Source organism: Leucoraja erinacea, chromosome 28, assembly GCF_028641065.1.
Source record: "Leucoraja erinacea ecotype New England chromosome 28, Leri_hhj_1, whole genome shotgun sequence".
NCBI classification, from domain to species: Eukaryota; Metazoa; Chordata; class Chondrichthyes; order Rajiformes; family Rajidae; genus Leucoraja; species Leucoraja erinaceus.
In genome coordinates, this window is record NC_073404.1 from 2192198 (window position 1) to 2213024 (window position 20827).

The 20827-nt window shown below is 41.8% G+C and overlaps 1 protein-coding gene across 5 annotated transcripts in view; it reads right to left on the reverse strand.

The window, feature by feature from the left end:
• Positions 1-20827, reverse strand: part of LOC129710508 (uncharacterized) — an 84554-nt gene that overhangs the window by 21890 nt on the left and 41837 nt on the right. For all 5 annotated transcript variants that reach the window (XR_008725687.1, XM_055657507.1, XM_055657506.1 and 2 more), the window contains 4 exons: positions 12433-12544; positions 8296-8370; positions 7173-7312; positions 2001-2154 (listed from right to left, as the gene is read on the reverse strand). Coding sequence is in view for 4 of the 5 variants with exons in the window: in XM_055657507.1 (XP_055513482.1) it covers positions 2001-2154; positions 7173-7312; positions 8296-8370; positions 12433-12544 (481 nt within the window). In the remaining variant the exon portion in view is untranslated. The remainder of the gene's footprint in view (positions 1-2000; positions 2155-7172; positions 7313-8295; positions 8371-12432; positions 12545-20827) is intronic.

A 20827-nucleotide genomic window follows, 5' to 3' on the forward strand; every position in this document is an offset into this window, starting at 1 on the left:
AGCGAGGATGGCGACCTTTCCCGGAGACGCGCCCGGGGCTCGGGGCTCCGGCGGCGGGTGCAGCGTGGACTGTCAATGTGGAGCGGGCGAGCCCTCGCTGGAGGGGAGCTCTCCGTTTCGTTGGCCCGTTGAGCCGGCAGCCTGAAGCCGCGGTCCAGAGCTCCAGAACGGCGTCTACAGCCCGGGATCCCTCGGGGGGACCCGGGGTAAAACTTGCCGAGACGCAGCCAACTTCTAGGAGATTAACAACCCCCTGGAAGGGAGCTTGACTGCCGGCCCTGCAGTCAAGGTGTTCTGGCTGCGACGTGGAGGGAAGAGTCATCGTGCGGCCTATACAGCACGGAAACATCCTATTTGGACTTACCTGGACTCGTACCTTGTCCTTCCAAGACGCCCGCAGCGGCGGTTGCGGAGGGTTGAGGTCCCGACTACGGGGGCAAAATGGAGGAGGACTGGCAAATTGTGTGCCTTCCACAAAGGTGAATGCTGTGGTTTTTTATGTCAAATGTGTTTTTGTTGTGCTCTTTATTACAGTGATCACTGCTGACATATCCATTTCACTGCCATTTTAACAAATAAACCGTATTGTATTGTATTATATTACTAAAACTCTCATCTTGACCACTGCGTTGTAATTATGGGACCCGCTACACATAATTTTCTTTATCGGTTGGAGTGTTGAATATAAACGTTCAGAAGGAACGTTGCAGCTGTATAAAACTTTGTTGAGACCACATCTGGAGATGCACAAGGAAATTGACTGATTAGCAAGTGTTAGCTAGGAGAAGAGTCATAGTCATACAGCGCAGAAACATCCTATTTGGTTCAACATCCATACTGACCAAGATGCCCCATTTAAGCCATTTGCCGGCAATTCAAAGGTCTTTTATTGTCATGTGTACCAATTTAGCTACAGTGATCTGCGAATTACCATACTGCCATACTAAAACAAAAAGCAACTAGACACACAACTACGTAAAATTTAACATAAACAGCCACCACAGCGGATTCCCCACGTTTCTCACTTTAATGGAAGGCAATAAAGTCCAATCTTCTTCCTCTTTATTCTCCCGCGGTCGGGGCTGTCGAGCACCTGCAGCCGGTGATCGAAGTCCCCGCGACCAGGGCGGTCGAAGCTCCTGTGGCTTGTAGTTCCCGAAGTCGGTCTCTAATCAGAGATCGCGAGCTCCACGATGTTAAAGTCCGCAGGCTCCTGCGGTTGGAGCTCCCGAAGTCGGTCTCCAGCAGAGGCTGCCAACTCCTCAATGTTAGGCCGCAGTGCGGACGGAGATACGATATGGAAAAAAATCGCAACTCCGTCGAGGTAGGAGATTAAAAGAAGTTTCCCCAACCCCACCCCCCATATAAAACAAGATAAAGAATACTAAAAACATACATTTAACACATAGTATTAAAACAACAAAGAAGGAAGGGACAGACAGACTGTCTACATCTCTCTAACCCTTCCCTATCCATGTACCTGTCTATGTGGATTTTAAATGCTGTTATTTAACAGGCTCAACTAACTCCTCTGGCAGCTCGGTTCTGTCCGCAAGTCAATGACTGTTCATCTAAACTGTTCTGTATTTTTGCTTACTATATTCTGTTGTGCTGCAGCAAGCAAGAATTTCATTGCCCTTTCTGGGACACATGACAATAAACTCTCTTGAGTTGACTCTGACTTGGTGTGTTTAGATGCTTGTTGATATTTGTTGCACTGTTGTGGTTGGAATTGCAAAATGAGTGACAGCAAACAATTAATCCAATGGTACACCCCAAAGTTGACACAATATCATAGAGGGAGAATTTTAGGTTCGAATAAACAAACTCATTACATTCAGGCTTATCATCAGAACTCCTCTGGAGATGTACCCCAGTCTAAAAAGTTTAGCAACTCTACACCAATCCAATAATTCTTCATAACTTAATAAAAACAAATTTCTTTGCCGTTTGAAGGGGCAATTGGCATGTGAAAATGATCAAGATCCATGAGAACTCACCTTGGTCTGAGTTCAGTGCCATAAATACATCAGTGTTCTGCTTGGTTAAACTTTTGTAGAGGTTCGAGTAGAAATGCTCTTTGATCACTTTCTGAAACTGTAAACTTGTCAATTCAGCAGCGTGTGATCTTAGAACTGCATCCACATCACCTGGCTTGAGAGGAATTAATTGATGATTGATAGTAAATTTAAGTGTGCAGCATTTCAAACAAACAATCCCAAGCATTACAAGAAATCTACCAACAACCTTTGCAGAGCCATGGAAGATGCCAAGAAGGAATTCAGGACCAATCTGGAGTCCATAGGGGTTGACAAGGATACTTGTGGCAAGGCTAACACACTATAACAGGCTACAAAGAGAAATCAGGTAGAATCACTGGCCACAATGGCTCCCTACCTGATGAACTCAATAGATTCTACACCCGCTTTGTACAGAAGGGCAGACAAAGGATGACACATACCCAGCCAGTCTCGGTGCACCTGTACCAACGGTTACTGTGGCAGATGTAGGATCGGCCTTCCTGAGAGTGAAGTAGCGCGCCTTAATGACTAGCGTCGAATAGCTCTGCATCAACCATCATGGGTGGCACGGTGGTGCAGCAGTAGAGTTGCTGCCTTACAGCGCCAGAGACCCAGGGTTGATCCTGGTGCTTGTCTGTACTGAGTTTATACGTTCTCCCCGTGACCTGCATGGGTTTTCTCTGGGATCTCCATTTTCCTCCCACACTCCCAAAGACGTGCAGGTTTGTAGATTCATTGGTTTGTTATAATTGTAAATTGTCTCTAGTGTGTGTCGAATAGTGTAAGTGTACGGGGATTGCAGGTCGGCGTGGACTCGGTGGACCAAAGCGCCTGGTTCTGTGCTTTTTCTTTAAACAAAACTAAAATAAGTATTTTGAGAGACTACAGATGGCACACATTACCTCTAGCCTCCCTGCCAGCCTTGATCCACTGCAGTTTGCTTAAAGTCACAACAGATCCACGGCAGTCGCCATCTCCCTGACCCTAAACTCAGCTGTGGAACACTTAGACCACAAGGACACCTACATTAGACTTCTCTTTATCGATTACCACCTTCAACACCATAATCCCATCCAAATTCATCTCCAAACTCCTGGACCAACAAATCAGCACTGTACCACTGGAGCCCCGACTTTCTGACTCACATTAAAGCACACACCACCACACTCAGAAACAGCTTCTTTCCCTGTTTATCAGTCTTCTGAACGGTCCATCTATAAGCTAGGGTACTATCTGATTCACCTCTACCCCAATGAGGACATGAGGCCTTGTCTTTGGAACTGATACACTACAATGCTGAGGTCCATATTCTGCACTCCGTATCTTCTCCTTTGCTCTATCTTTTGACACTTGAATTGGACTTGCTTGAATTTATGCAGTAGTACATCTGATTTGTTTGGATAACAAAGCTTTTCAATGCAACAATAATAAAGGTAAACCATGGCCCCTGAACCGCAATTTCTTTCACAAGCCAGCACCCTGATTTCTGCTCCTGCCCATCCAACGATATCAACAAACTGGGTTGGAACGTACAAACACATGATTAATACATTTACAGATAACACTCAGGTGGGTGGTATTGTAGAAAGGGAAGATGGTTATTAAAGGTGCAGCAGGACTTGATCAATTGAACAAGTGAGGAATGGTTTGGCTGGAGAAGCGTACGCAGGGTACAACTTTTTCCAAGGGTGGAAAGCAGTTTATTATTTCATTATTTATTTATTATTTGTTTATTTATTCCGAACAAGTAAAGACATAAATAGGAATAAATAACAACAACAAAATCGAAGTAGTCAAACAATTGGACATTCCAGGCAATATTTGCAAAGCAATGAAAAGCATAAAGCAAAATTTAAATGTCCAACACTTTTTCTTTACAAGCTCGAAAAGGAGTGAGAAGAAGAATAACTTATTTAATCTCACCTCTTCTCCCTAAACCCTTCTTCCATATTTAATAATTAATTAATTAATAATAATAATACCCTAGACAATTTTTAGAGATGCATACAGACATATATATATACATACAGCTGATACACACATACAAGTAATATGTATGAAGTAACCAAAAAAACATAAATAAATAATAAATAAAATAATAAATAAACATTAACCCCTGTTTGTCAAACAACCCCTTCATCCCTGTATCTTGTGAAAAAAAGTTTTTTGTATGTCATTTTGAACTGGTTCATATTTGGACATTGCTTTAACTCCACATTCAAACTGTTCCACAATCCTACTCCACAGACCGAAATACAAAAAGTTTTTCTGGTCGTGCGGACTCTTTGTACCTTAAAATTAAATATTCTTCTTAAATTATAACCCCCCACTCGCTCATTGAATAATTTTTGTATATTTCCAGGTAAGTTTTTATTTTTGGCCCTAAACATTATCTGTGCTGTTTTAAATGCAACCAAATCTTCTAATTTTAATAATTTTGACTGTAAGAATAATGGATTAGTGTGACCCAGATACCTGACATTGTGAATAATACGTATTGCTCTTTTTTGCAGAATAGTTAATGAATGCAGCAAACTTTTATAGTTATTGCCCCAGACTTCTGCACAGTAATTTAAATAGGGTAAGATTAGTGAACAGTAGAGAATGCGGAGTGATTTGTGATCCAGAACCTGCTTAACTTTGTGTAATACAGAAATGCTTTTTGCCAGTTTGGATTGTACATGTTTAATGTGTGATTTCCAGCTGATTCTATCATCCATTATAACCCCAAGACATTTATTTTCATGAACTCGTTCAATTTCAACCCTATTTATCTTTATATTTGCTTGTGTAATTGATCTGCAATTACCAAATAACATTATTTTGGTTTTGCTCAAGTTTAAAGATATTTTGTTCCTGTCAAACCATGTTTTCAGTTTGCCCATTTCTTTTGTTATTTTGTCCAGTAGTTGTTTTAAATTCTCCCCAGAACAAAAAATATTTGTGTCGTCTGCAAACAAGACCAGCCTCAAGGCATTGGACACATTACAAATGTCGTTTATATACATGATGAATAGTTGTGGACCCAACACTGACCCCTGGGGGACACCACAAGCAATGTCCAAACATGTAGAACTGTAGCTGCCCAGCTTCACAAACTGTTGCCTGTTACTTAAATAGCTTTTTATCCAATCCAGTACTAGACCTCTGATGCCATACCTTTCTAATTTTTTTAAATAAAATATCATGATTGATCGTATCAAATGCTTTCTTTATATCAATAAATATCCCAGCTGCATATAGTTTATTGTCAATAGCGTTTGTGATATCTTCAATTGATTCTATTATTGCAAGTGCTGTTGATCTGTTTGATCTGAATCCATATTGACTTTCAGTGATTAATTTATTCTTTTCTACAAATATGTCTAATCTATTGTTAAACATTTTTTCTAGTATTTTGGAGAATTGAGGGAGTAAAGAAACAGGTCTATAGTTTGTGAAATGATGCTTGTTCCCAGTTTTGTATATTGGTATGACTTTTGCTATTTTCATTTTGATTGGAAAAGTACCGGTTTGGAAAGATAAATTACAGATAAATGTTAGAGGTTTGGAAATCCCCTCAATGACCATCGTAACTAACGACATGTCAATGTCGTTGAAATCAGTAGACATTTTGTTTTTATATGTTTTAACAATGTCCAACAGTTCTTTTTCATCTACTGCCATAAGAAACATAGAGCAGGGATTTCTCTCCAATAAATTCTCAGGAGTTTCTCCAGATGTCCCTGGATCAGGGATTTGTTTAGCCAGGTCTGGTGCAACATTTACAAAAAAATTATTAAAGCTATTAGCTACATCCTCCATATTATAATTTTCATTGTCCTTATCAATAAAATACTTCGGGTAGTTTGTTTTCCCCGGACCATTTCTGATAATACTATTAAGTATGTTCCATATTCTTTTTATGTTGTTTTTGTTATCATTTAATTTTTTCTTATAATAATCTTTCTTGCTTGTTCTTATAATATAAGTTAACTTATTTTTGTAATTTTTATATTTATTTTCTGTATCTTAGAGGAGTTTAAAGGAGATGTTCAGGGCAAGTTTTTTTATACAGAGGATGGTGGGTATCTTGAACACCCTCCCAGGAATGGTGGAGGAGGCTGATACGATTGTGATGTTTAGTTGGCTTTTAGATATAGCATGTCAGGGAATGGAGCGGGTGGATCATATGCAAGCAGATATGATTAGTTTAGTTTTGCATCATGTTTGGCACAGACCTTTCTATGTTCTATGATATGGATTGTGTGCAGGCTGAGAAGATTAGTTCAACTTGGCATCATGTTTAGCGGGGACACTGTGGACTGAAGGGCCTGTTCCTGTACTGTACTGTTCTATGTTCTATCACAATCACCCGGGCTGAAACATGCTTTAAGTTCCTCTGCCTTACCTCAGAGACTTCCTTACCAGCAATGTATACACACCTTTAAAAAAATAGATGAATGTACACGCATTAACAATGGTTCATTAGTAAGGTATTGAGGAAGTACTGGGAAACCTGAATTATAACTCTGGCTATAATCAGCATCTACAAATTCATATCAAAGAAAGAATTGATTTCCACATCATCTTTCAGAACATTCAGATTATAGATTCGTGGATCTGTCACTACCACAATATAGAAAATAACTTGCAAACAAAAAATAAATATTACCATAAAATCCTATGTATATGTGTCTCTAGTATACTGGCCACATCTCCCTTTTTATTTGCTTCTTCCAAATATATCCAGAAAGTAAATAAGGTAGTAAAGATGGGCATGAGATCATGTGGTGGGCCGAAGGGCCTGTTTCTATGACTCTGTGGTTCGCAAGGCATTTATATGGCATATGTTATAGAAATAATACTGTGATGTAATCGATCAAGAGAATAACTCATCATCACTTCCCTATCTGCGTTAAGATTGGGGGAATCAATGCTGGCCTTTCCACTGACACCCACATTGTGCAAATGAACAACAAACACAACTCTTCAGAAAATAGGCTGAGGTGACATGGCTACTTTACAGTTCATTCGAACTCCGAGGAGAGTTCCTCAGAAAGTTTACTCCATCATGTTTGTGAGTCAGTTCAATACCGTTAAGGAGACATTTGCAAATATCTCTTAAATTCACAATGTATCAGCTGTGTAGCTGCAGTAACCCTTACATACCGTTTTGCAAATTTGTAAATGTTCTCGTAGCAAAAGAATAAAGGCCAGGCAGAACGCTGGGAGACAGTTGTAGGAAGGATGACCAAGGCCAATGATGTGCTGATCCCAAACGTACAGCAATGTTTCCATGTTCAGGTATCCTATAAACACAATCAGTTCTTTCAGATCCTTGAATTATGACCACTAAAAAAATATTTGTTATTTTTACACTGATTGATGGATAGAGTTATAAGATCAAAACAGGTACTAATTTATTCATTTATTTATACTGGTGAATACAGTTTATCAAAAAGGTATTAAAATGTAGTTAATTTCCAAACACAAATCAGGTGACTGCGTTGCGCTTCGCAAGATAAGATGGAGACTCGGATTGGTACACTGTTCTCTCGTTGAAACAGATATCACTTGCTCAAGTACTTTAAGTCTCAGATGAAATAATTGGAATGCGCTGTCAGGGAAGGTGATGAAAGCCAATACTGCAGCACCATTTTAGAAGCATTTAGACAGGCACATGAACAGGCATGGAACTGAGGGACATAGACCACATACAGGCAATATGGCTAATATAAATTTGGCACCATGATCCTACACACTTTAACCAAATGGCCTCTTTGTCATAAATTTCTGACTAACTGATTTGCTTTCCCACTTAAACAATGGTATTCTTCCTAAACCAATAGTCATAGAATTGTACAGCATGGAAACAGGCTCTTTGGCCCAGCTAGTCCATGCTGACCAAATTGACATTGTGGGCTAGTTCCATTTGCCCAAGAGCCTCAAAATCCTTCCTTATCTGTTCAAATATCGTCAAATCTATTTACTTTTAGGCCATCTCTTGCACCTCATTCCAGAAACCAACTTTCTACTGAGTGAAATGTAGCCCCTTAGGTCCCTCTTTAATCTCCCCCCTTTCACCTTAAACCAGTAGGTTTGACTACACGGACTATTCCTGCTCCTATTCGTAATGGATTTTTTGATCTCCATTGTTAAATACCATGGCAGCTCGTAGATGTGACAACTGAGTTGATGGAGGAAGTAGGACTTTTTCCTACTTCACAGATATATTTACAGAAAATGTCATGCATTAAAAATAAGAAAATATCATGAAGTCTCCTGGACTCACCCACAAAGAGAGTACTGATCACTGGATTGAGAAGGCTTTGTAATCCTCTCAGTAAATCTTGCCTGGATTGGTTCCCTAAAGAGGAAAACAAATATAAATCAATAAAAATGCCTCTTTTGTCTTGGGCTTTTGATTACCTTTATCTTGTACATTTGCCCTGTTCTAGCTTCTGTAATCACTGCAAAAATGGTTACAGACTGTATCAGGTAGATTGGGTGGTACACTGGCCTTCAACAGTCAGGGTATTGAGTATAGAGTGTTTAAGAAGGAACTGCTGAGTTTCTCCAGCATTTTTGTGTACCTATTGGGTCTAGAGGTTGGGACAGTTGTACAAGATCTTGGTGAGACCACACTTGGAGTACTGTGTCAGTTCTAGTCATCCAGCTACAGGAGGAATGTCATTAAGCTGCAGGGAGTGCAAAGAAGATTTACAAGGATGTTGCCAGGACTTGGTGTTAAGCTATGGGGAGAGGTTGAACAATGGTGCTTTAATCTTTGGAGCATAGGAGGTTGAGGCGTGATATTATAGCAGTGGAAAAAATCAGGAGAGGAATAGGGAGGGCGAACGCAGAGAGTCTTTTACCCAGGATAAGGGAATCAAGAACCAGAGGACATAGGTTTCAGGTGAGAGGGGCAAGATTTAATATAAACCCAAGGGGCAACTTTACACTCAGAAGGTTGTGGATATATGTAAAGAGTTGCCAGATGAGGTAATTGATGCTGATACTATAACAGCATTTCAAAGGCAAGACAGGAATTGGAAAAGTTTAGAGGGAGATGAGCCAAATGTGGCAAATGGAAAGTTTAGATGGGGCATCTTGGTCGGCATGGACAAGTTGGGGCGAAGGGCCCATTTCCATGCTGTACAACTCGATAACTCTTTATATGATGGAGCGGTTGATATGCCAATGGAAATGATAACTTATATTATTACCACGTCAGGTTACCTATCACGTGGTAAGATTTTAAATATTCTTTAATAGAATATTTAATATTCTGCCTATAGTTCCTGTTATCAAATGTGTTAACGATTTCCATTACCGGTTGTTTTGTTGGCAACTCTACCTTTGTCACTCGCCTTAATGGACAGCCGCATAAGAGAGCTTAAGTATAATTTGCCAGTCTAACCTAGCCAATTCTCATCTCATACCTTCAAAGTCACCTTTCTTTAAGTTCAGTATAATGAGGCGAGGACATAGAACATGAAAGGTAATGTCCTAGCGAGTGTGGAGGATCAGAAGGACCATGGTGTACAAGGCCAAAGATCCTTGAATGTGACGGCTCAGGTTGATAATGTGGTTAAGAAGGTGTAAGGTAAACTCCCTTCAATAGTTGAGAACTGAATCCAAGAAAGGGAAATCCGGGATAGTATCAAAACAAAATATGAAGCGTACAAATTAGCCAGAAAGAGCAGCCTACCAGAGGACTGGGAGAAATTCAGAGTCCAGCAGAGGAGGACAAAGGGCTTAATTAGGAAAGGGAAAATAGATTATGAAAGAAAACTGGCAGGGAACATAGAAACTGACTGCAAAAGCTTTTATAGATATGTGAAGAGAAAAAGATTAGTTAAAACAAATGTTGGTCCCTTGCAGTCAGAAATAGGTGAATTGATCATGGGGAATAAGGACATGGCAGACCAATTGAATAACTACTTTGGTTCTGTCTTCACTAAGGAAGACATAAATAATCTGCCGGAAATAGCAGGGGACCGGGGGTCAAATGAGACGGAGGAACTGAGTGAAATCCAGGTTAGCCGGGAAGTGGTGTTAGGTAAATTGAATGGATTAAAGGCCGATAAATCCCCAGGGCCAGATAGGCTGCATCCCAGAGTACTTAAGGAAGTAGCCCCAGAAATAGTGGATGCATTAGTGATAATTTTTCAAAACTCTTTAGATTCTGGAGTAGTTCCTGAGGATTGGAGGGTAGCTAATGTATCCCCACTTTTTTTAAAAGGGAGGGAGAGAGAAAACGGGGAATTACAGACCAGTTAGTCTAACGTCGGTAGTGGGGAAACTGCTGGAATCAGTTATTAAAGATGGGATAGCAGCACATTTGGAAAGTGGTGAAATCATTGGACAAAGTCAGCATGGATTTATGAAAGGTAAATCATGTCTGACGAATCTTATAGAATTTTCGAAGATGTAACTAATCGAGTGGATAAGGGAGATAAGGATGTGTTATATCTGGACTTTCAGAAGGCTTTCGACAAGGTCCCACATAAGAGATTAGTATACAAACTTAAAGCACACGGTATTGGGGGTTCAGTAATGATGTGGATAGAGAACTGGCTGGCAGACAGGAAGCAAAGAGTAGGAGTAAACGTGTCTTTTTCACAATGGCAGGCAGTGACTAGTGGGGTACCGCAAGGCACAGTGCTGGGACCCCAGCTATTTACGATATATATTAATGATTTGGACGAGGGAATCGAATGCAACATCTCCAAATTTGCGGATGACACAAAGCTGGGTGGCAGTGTTAGCTGTGTGGAGGATGCTAGGAGGCTGTAAGGTGACTTGGATAGGCTGTGTGAGTGGGCAAATGCATGGCAGATGCAGTATAATGTGGATAAATGTGAGGTTATCCACTTTGGTGGCAAAAACAGGAAAGTAGACTATTATCTGAATGGTGGCCGATTAGGAAAGGGGGAGATGCAACGAGACCTGGGTGTCATGGTATACCAGTCATTAAAAGTAGGCATGCAGGTGCAGCAGGCAGTGAAGAAGGCGAATGGTATGTTAGCATTCATAGCAAAAGGATTTGAGTATAGGAGCAGGGAGGTTCTACTGCAGTTGTACAGGGTCTTGGTGAGACCACACCTGGAGTATTGTGTACAGTTTTAGTCTCCTAATCTGAGGAAGGACATTCTTGCCATAGAGGGTGTACAGAGAAGGTTCACCAGACTGATTTCTGGGATGTCAGGACTTTCATATGAAGAAAGACTGGATAGACTCGGTTTGTACTCGCTAGAATTTAGAAGATTGCGGGGGGATCTTATAGAAACTTACAAAATTCTTAAGGGGTTGGACAGGCTAGATGCAGGAAGATTGTTCCCGATGTTGGGAAAGTCCAGAACAAGGGGTCACAGTTTAAGGATAAGGGGGAAATCTTTTAGGACCGAGATGAGGAAAACATTTTTCACACAGGTGAATCTCTGGAATTCTCTGCCACAGAAGGTAGTTGAGGCCAGTTCATAGGCTATATTTAAGAGGGAGTTAGATGTGGCCCTTGTGGCTAAAGGGATCAGGGGGTATGGATAGAAGGCAGGTACAGGATACTGAGTTGGATGATCAGCCTTGATCATATTGAATGGCGGTGCAGGCTCGAAGGGCCGAATGGCCTACTCCTGTACCTATTTTCTATGTTTCTATGTTATACTCCAACTTTATAAAAGTCGGCCAGTCCTCATCTGGAGGAAGACTGCATAAAATCTGGTCACCACACGATGGGAAGGATGTGTAGGAAATGGAGGGAGAACAGAGGAGATTCACAAGGATCTTGTTTGGGGGTGCAGCATTTCAATTCTGAGGAGAGACTGATGAGGCTCGGTCTGCTTTCACTGAAGCAGAGAAGGTGAAGATGGGACAAGATTGGGATATTAAATTACGAGGATTAAAGACTGCAGGAAACTTTTTCCCTTATCAAAGATAAATGTAGCTAGACATAGATACAAGAGAAGGGATCCGAGGGGGATCTTTTTGACCAAGTTAGTGGTGACTACCTGGAATGCCTAAGAGAGTGGTGGAAGCAGAGTCTCTCACAGGAGTCGAGGTGCATTCACGAGTACTTGAAACTCCCACATACAGATGGCTATGGGCCAAGTGCTAGAAGATGGAGTTAATACAGATGGGTGTTCACTGTTAGGCATGGACAGGGTGGACTGAATGGCCTGCTTCCACATTGTATGATTCCATGAAAGTATGAGAAGAATACGAATGTAATGCAGGCAAATGGGACTAGTGTAGAAAGTGCAAAAAGATCAGCATGGACAAGGTGGGCCATTTCTGTGCCTACTCTATAAATCATGGGAAACGTGCTGTCGGATTAAAATTGGGGATAAAGTCCAGTGCTTCAGGGGAAGAAGAGAAAGCCAGAAATCAAAGGAATTTATTTTGCATGAGTTATGTATATCCAACATACCTGCTTGCTGAGTGTAGATTTTCTGAATTATGGCAGACATTTCTTTATCCTTTTCATCAAGCATGTTTGCCATTCCTTCGAACAAATTGTCATCTGCTGAGCTGCCGGGCATCTGTGGAGTACAACATGACAAAGGACAACTCAAGCACCTGTTCTAGGGTTTGTCACTCTCATTCATAAATAACATGTACATAGTCTTGTTACTTGATGAATAGGCTGTGTACAAGATGTTGGAGTTGTATGCAGTTTCAGCTGACCATCTATTTATTTGATAAACCTCAGTTTTATATGACAAACCTCAGTATGTTAAAATCAATTGCTTAATAACACTACATGTGCTTCCGAGACATTGCTGGCCCATCTATTCTCTCCTCTGAAACATTTCTAAACCTGATTGTCGGTTTGTGTTTAGTTTATAAATAATTTGGAGCTTTAATAATATCAAGTTTCAGAACATATAGTTATTATGACCATTACAGATATTGAGTTAGCAGCAAGTTCCGGCCTATCAAACTTCCCTATTTATATGGTCAATCTAAATTAACACCAAATCTACTACATAACTACTCCTTAATTTGAGTAGTTATTTGTGCACATGGAATTCTTTATCATACTTTCAATACCAATAAAATCTAAGGACATTGGAATACATTCCAAAACCAGTCCTATTCTTTTCTTTGTTTGATATTAGATAAGGGTTGTACTTGAGCCTCTGTTTTTGCATGGGTGACTGCTGTTTATGTTCCTATGACGGTATGGCCAAGAACACTAGTTACAACAATGACTGACGTCAGGATCTAGAAATTCAATTGAGTCGCGCCACGTTTTTGAGTGCTTTGTGATTACATTTTGACGTTTAATGGTAGCACTCCAGTGAACATAGAACTTCATAGCACAAGAACAGGCCCCTTTGGCCCACAATGTCTCTGCGAAAAGGATGCCAAGACCAACACTTATCTGCATAAACATAATCTATATACTTCCATTCCCAACATATCCATATGCCTAAATAAAAGTCTCCTAATGCCACTATCGTATCTGCCTCAATGGTGGTGGCACAGTATCGGCATGGTGGCATAGGGGTAGAGTTGCTGCCTTACAGCACCAGAGACCCGGGTTCGATCCTGACTGCGGGTGCTGTCTGTATGGAGCTTGTACATTCTTCCCGTGACCTGCATGGGTTTTCTCTGGGAGCTCTGGTTTCTTCCCACACTCCATAGGCGTAGGTTAATTGGCTTGGTAAAATTGTAAAATTGCCCCATGTCGTAGGATAGTGTTGGTGTGTGAGGACCGCTGGTCGGCGCAGACTCGGTGGGCCAAAGGGCCTGTTTCCGCGCTGTATCTCTAAACTAAACTAAACTATCATCCGCGACAGCACATTAACCATATATAACCATATAACAATTACAGCACGGAAACAGGCCATCTCGGCCCTACAAGTCCGTGCCGAACAAATGTTTTTTCCCCTTAGTCCCACCTGCCTGCACTCATACCATAACCCTCCATTCCCTTCTCTCATCCATATGCCTATCCAATTTATTTTTAAATGATACCAATGAACCTGCCTCCACCACTTCCACTGGAAGCTCATTCCACACCGCTACCACTCTCTGAGTAAAGAAGTTCCCCCTCATATTACCCCTAAACTTCTGTCCCTTAATTCTGAAGTCATGTCCTCTTGTTTGAATCTTCCCTATTCTCAAAGGGAAAAGCTTGTCCACATCAACTCTGTCTATCCCTCTCATCATTTTAAAGACCTCTATCAGGTCCCCCCTTAACCTTCTGCGCTCCATATAATAAAGACCTATCTTCTTCAACCTATCTCTGTAACTTAGTTGTTGAAACCCAGGCAACATTCTAGTAAATCTCCTCTGTCCTCTCTCTATTTTGTTGACATCCTTCCTATAATTGGGCGACCAAAATTGTACACCATACTCCAGATTTGGTCTCACCAATGCCTTGTACAATTTTAACATTACATCCCAGCTTCTATACTCCATGCTCTGATTTATAAAGGCTAGCATACCAAAAGCTTTCTTTACCACCCTATCTATATGAGATTCCACCTTCAAGGAACTATGCACGGTTTATACCCAGATCCCTCTGTTCAACTGTATTCTTCAATTCCCTACCATTTACCATGTACGTCCTATTTTGATTTGTTCTGCCAAGGTGTAGCACCTCACATTTATCAGCATTAAACTCCATCTGCCATCTTTCAGCCCATTTTTCCAAATGGCCTAAATCACTCTGTAGACTTTGGAAATCCTCTTCATTATCCACGACACCCCCTATCTTGGTATCATCTGCATACTTACTAATCCAATTTACCACACCTTCATCCAGATCATTGATGTACATGACAAACAACAAAGGACCCAACACAGATCCCTGAGGCACCCCACTAGTCACCTGCCTCCAACCCGACAAACAGCCATCCACCATTACCCTCTGGCTTCTCCCATTCAGCCACTGTTGAATCCATCTTGCTACTCCTGCATTTATACCCAACAGTTGAACCTTCTTAACCAACCTCCCATGAGGAACCTTGTCAAAGGCCTTACTAAAGTCCATATAGACAACATCCACTGCTTTACCCTCGTCAATTTCCCTAGTAACCTCTTCAAAAAATTCAAGAAGATTAGTCAAACATGACCTTCCAGGCACAAATCCATGTTGACTGTTCCTAATCAGACCCTGTTTATCTAGATGCTTATATATATTATCTCTAAGTATCTTTTCCATTAATTTGCCCACCACTGAAGTCAAACTAACAGGTCTATAATTGCTAGGTTTACTCTTAGAACCCTTTTTAAACAATGGAACAACATGCGCAGTACGCCAATCCTCGGGGACTATTCCCGTTTCTAATGACATTTGAAATATTTCTGTCATAGCCCCGGCTATTTCTACACTAACTTTCCCTCAATGTCCTAGGGAATATCCTGTCAGGACCTGGAGACTTATCCACTTTTATATTTTTCAAAAGTGTCAGTACTTCTTTTACTTTGAACCTCATAGTATCCATAGCTACTCTACTAGTTTCCCTTACCTCACATAATTCAATATCCTTCTCCTTGGTGAATACCGAAGAAAAAAAATTGTTCAATATCTCCCCCATCTCTTTTGGCTCTGCAGATAGCTGTCCACTCTGTCTCTCCAATGGACCAATTTTATCCCTTGTTATCCTTTTGCTATTAATATAGCTGTAGAAACCCTTTGGATTTACTTTCACCTTACTTGCCAAAGCAACCTCATATCTTCTTTTAGCTTTTCTAATTTCTTTCTTAAGATTCTTTTTACATTCCTTATACTCCTCAAGCACCTCATTTACTTCATGCTGCCTATAATTATTGTAGATCTCCCTCTTTTTCCGAACAATATGTCCAATTTCCCTTGAAAACCAGGGCTCTTTCCAATTTTTACTGTTTCCTTTCAACCGAACAGGAACATAAAGATTCTGTACTCTTAAAATTTCCCCTTTAAATGTCCTCCATTTCTCTTCTACATCTTTCCCATAAAACAAAATGTCCCAGTTCACTCCTTTTAAATCATCTCGCATCGCATCAACGTTAGCCTTTCTCCAATCAAAAATCTCAACCCTAGGTCCAGTTCTGACTCTCTCCATAATTATATTGAAACTAATGGTATTGTGATCACTGGACCCGAAGTGCTCCCCAACGCATACCTCCGCCACCTGTCCCATCTCATTTCCTAACAGGAGGTCCAGCACTGCCCCTCCTCTAGTAGGTACCTCTATGTATTGCTGCAAAAAACTATCCTGCACACATTTTACAAACTCCAACCCATCCAGCCCATTTACAGAATGTGTTTCCCAGTCTATGTGTGGAAAGTTGAAATCTCCCACAATCACTACCTTGTGCTTACTACTAATATCTGCTATCTCCTTACATATTTGCTCTTCGAATTCTCGTTCCCCGTTTGGCGGTCTATAATACACCCCTATAAGAGTTGCTACATAGAAACATAGAAACATAGAAAGTAGGTGCGAGAGCAGACCACCAGGTCCATCGAGCCCGCACCGCCATTCGCTCATGGCTGAACACTAAACAGACACACTTACCCACAAACAGTAGACACAAGACACAGAACACAAGACACTACCCTCCCCTTTATACCGCTATCACCCCTCTCCACCCCAAGAACCTCGTGATCTCCTGGGGGAGGCAAAAAAACGGATAAAAACCCAGGTCCAATTCGGGAAAAAAATCCGGGAAATTCCTCTCCGACCCCAATCTAGGCGATCGACACTTGTCCAGGAGATCACTCAGGTCTTACTATACTAACCATACCTAGGTCCATATCCCTGCCCTCTCCCCGTAGCCCCTTATCCCCTTGGCAGCTAAAAAAACCATCTATTTTAGTCTTAAATATATTTAAAGTTTCTGCTTCCACTGCTCCCTGGGGCAGTGAATTCCATAAATTAACCACCCTCTGGGTGAAGAAGTTCTTCCTCATCTCAGTTTTAAAAGAGCCCCCCCTTATTCTGCAACTATGTCCCCTAGTTCTAGTTTCCCCGATCATTGGGAACATCCTCGGTGCATCCACCCGATCAAGGCCCCTCACGATCTTATATGTTTCAATGAGATCGCCTCTCATTCTTCTAAACTCCAAAGAGTAGAGTTCCAGCCTACTTAACCTTTCCTCATATGTCAATCCCCTCATTGCAGGAATTAATCTTGTAAACCTTCGCTGCACTGCCTCCAGGGCTAGTACATCCTTTCTTAAGTATGGACCCCAGAACTGTACACAGTATTCCAAATGTGGTCTCACTAATACTGTGTACAGCTGCAGCAAGACCTCCGTGTTTTTATACTCAATCCCCCTAGCAATAAAGGCCAAAACTCCATTGGCCTTCCTGATTGCTTGCTGCACCTGCATACTAACTTTCAGTGATTCATGTACTAATACCCCTAGATCCCTTTGCGTTGCATTACAACGCAGCTCCTCCTCATTTAGAAAATAACTTGCCCTATCATTTTTTTTTCCCAAAGTGAATGACTTCACATTTATTAGTATTAAATTTCATCTGCCAAGTTGTTGCCCACTCACCTAGCTTATCTATATCCTTTTGCAGACTCTTCCTATCCTCCTCATCCCCTACTTTTCCTCCCATTTTTGTATCGTCCGCAAATTTTGATATATTACACTTGGTTCCCTCCTCCAAATCATTTATATAAATTGTGAACAACTGGGGTCCCAGCACCGACCCTTGCGGAACCCCGCTAGTTACCGGTTGCCATCCCGAGTATGAACCATTTATCCCCACTCTCTGCTTCCTATTTGTTAGCCAATCCTCTACCCATGCTAATATATTACCCCCAATCCCATAATTTTTTATTTTTAGCAATAGTCTCTTATGTGGCACCTTGTCAAAAGCCTTTTGGAAGTCCAAGTATACCACATCCACCGGTTCCCCTTTATCCACCCGGGTTGTTACTTCCTCAAAGAATTCGAGCAGATTCGTTAAACAGGACTTCCCCTTCACAAAACCATGTTGGTTCTGTCCGATGAAGTCATGTTTATCCAAGTGCCCCGTTAGTGTTTCTTTAATAATTGTCTCTAACATTTTACCCACCACCGATGTTAGACTAACCGGTCTATAGTTACCCGCCTTCTGTTTACTTCCTTTTTTAAATATAGGTGTTACATTGGCCATTTTCCAATCCACTGGGACCGTTCCTGCCTCCAGGGAGTTTTGGAAAATTATCACCAATGCATCCACAATCCCCACCGCTATCTCCCTCAAGACCCTTGGATGTAATCCATCAGGCCCAGGGGATTTATCCTCCTTCAGTCTCATTAATTTCCCTAATACCACCTCCTTGGTGATCTTAATAGTATTTAGCTCCTCCATTCCTACCGCCCCCTGTTTATCCAGCGTTGGAATATTTTTGTGTCTTCTATGGTGAAGACTGATACAAAATACTCGTTTAATGCCTTTGCCATTTCCATGTTCCCCACCAACAACTCTCCAGTCTCACCCTCCAATGGACCAACGTTCACCTTAGCCACCCTTTTTCTTTTTATATAGCTATAAAAACTCTTACTATTAGTTTTTATGTTGTTCGCTAAATTCCTTTCATAGTCTATTTTCCCCGTCTTAATTAATCTCTTAGTTATTTTTTGCTGACCTTTAAATGCTTCCCAATCTTCTACCCTCCCACTATCTCTGGCTACCTTATATGCCCTTGCCTTCAGCCGAATACTATCCTTTATAGTTTTACTGAGCCATGGCTGACTGTTCTTACCCTTACCCCTTTTTTTCTTCATAGGAATAAATTTTTCTTGAAGGTTATACAGTATACCCTTAAACGTACACCACTGCTCATGTACCGTCTTATTCTTGAGTCTGCTATCCCAGTCAACTTTGATCAGCTCAGTCCTCATACCTTCATAATCCCCCTTATTTAGACTAAGCACCCTAGCCTGAGTTTCAACCTGCTCCCCTTCTATTTGAATATGGAATTCGACCATATTGTGGTCACTTGTTCCCAACGAGTCCCTAACTATGACATTTTTAATTAATCCTGCTTCATTACACAGGACCAGATCCAAGATTGCCTCCCCCCTTGTCGGTTCTGTGACATACTGTTCTAGGAACCCGTCTCTAATACATTCTATAAACTCTTCCTCTAGTCTACCCTGCCCAGTTTGGTTTGCCCAATTAATATGAAAATTGAAGTCCCCCATGATTACAGCAGTTCCTTTTTTACATGCGTCAACTATTTGCAGATTTATGTTCTGACTAACAGCGTCACAGCTATTTGGAGGTCTATAAATTACACCCACTAGTGTTTTTTTCCCCTTATTATTCTCTATCTGTACCCAAGCTGTTTCACTATCCTGATCCTTCAACGCAATATCCTTCCTCTCTATTGCCGTTATTCCCTCCCTTATTAAAAGGGCCACCCCTCCTCCCTTTCTTTCCTGTCTATCTTTCCTAATTGTCGAGTACCCCTCTATATTTAACTCCCAGTCCTGATCCCCTTGCAGCCATGTCTCCGTAATGGCCACGATATCATAACTATATATACTTAATTGCACCGTTAATTCATTTATCTTATTACGAATACTCCGTGCATTTAGATAAAGCACTTTCAGATGATTTTTACTACCCTTCCTTTCCGTTTTTGCCCCCTTTTACATCTAAAGCTTTATCTTCACACATTCTGTCTCCTGTCACATTTTGACTTTCCGCTTCCCCACTGATACCCTGCTCTATTTCCTCTACCCCTGCCGTTATTACCCCCCTTGATACCTCCCCCCCGCTACTTAGTTTAAAGACCTCTCTACTGCCCTAGTTATATGATTTGCCAGGACCCCAGTCCCAGCACCGTTCAGGTGAAGTCCGTCCTTACAGAACAGATCCCCCCTGTCCCAGTACTGGTGCCAGTGGCCCAAGAAACCAAACCCATTATTCCCACACCAGTCTTTGAGCCACGCATTTAGCTTCTTAATTTTACGTATCCTCGCCGATTTGGCCCGTGGCTCAGGTAGCAATCCGGAGATCAGTACCCTCGAGGTTCTGCTTTTTAATTTATTCCCTAACTGCTCAAACTCCTTCAGCAGATCCTCCTTCCTCGTCCTTCCTATGTCATTGGTCCCCACATGGACCACGACCACTGGATCCTCCCCCTCCCACTGCAAATTTCTCTCCAGCATCGCAGAGATATCCTTAACCCTAGCACCGGGTAGGCAACACAGCCTTCGGGACATGTTCTGCTGGCCGCAGAGAACCCTATCTACCCCCCGAATAATACTATCCCCTATCACTACGGCATTTCTTCTAACTCCCCCCTCTTGAATGGCCTCCTGATCCACGGTGCTGCAGCCAGGTTGCTCATCCCTCCCACAGCCCCTGATCCCGTCCTTACATTGAGTAAGAGCCTCGGTCATGCTCGTCAGGGACAAGGGCTGTGTCTCCTGCCGCATCTCCTCCTGGTTCCCCCTACCTGCCTCGCTTATGGCCACACCTTCCTTTCCTTGCTCACTGCCTACTGAATTAGTTAAACTGGTCGGTGTGACCATCCCCTGGCACAAAACATCCAGGTAATACTCCCCCTCCCTGATGTACCGCAGCGTATGAAGTTGGGTCTCCAGCTCATCACCTCCAGCTACACCTTTCCCACTTCTCAATTCCACCCAAATAGCCTCCCTAGATGAGCCCTCCAATCTATCCTGCCAAAGCACTGCTGTAATATCTTCCCTGACTAGCAATGCAACACCTCCACCTCTTGCCCCTCCAATTCTATCACACCTGAAGCAGCGAAATCCTGGAATATTTAGTTTCCAATCACAGCCCTCCTGCAACCACGTTTCACTGATCGCCACAACATCATACTTCCAGGTGTCTATCCAGACTCTAAGCTCA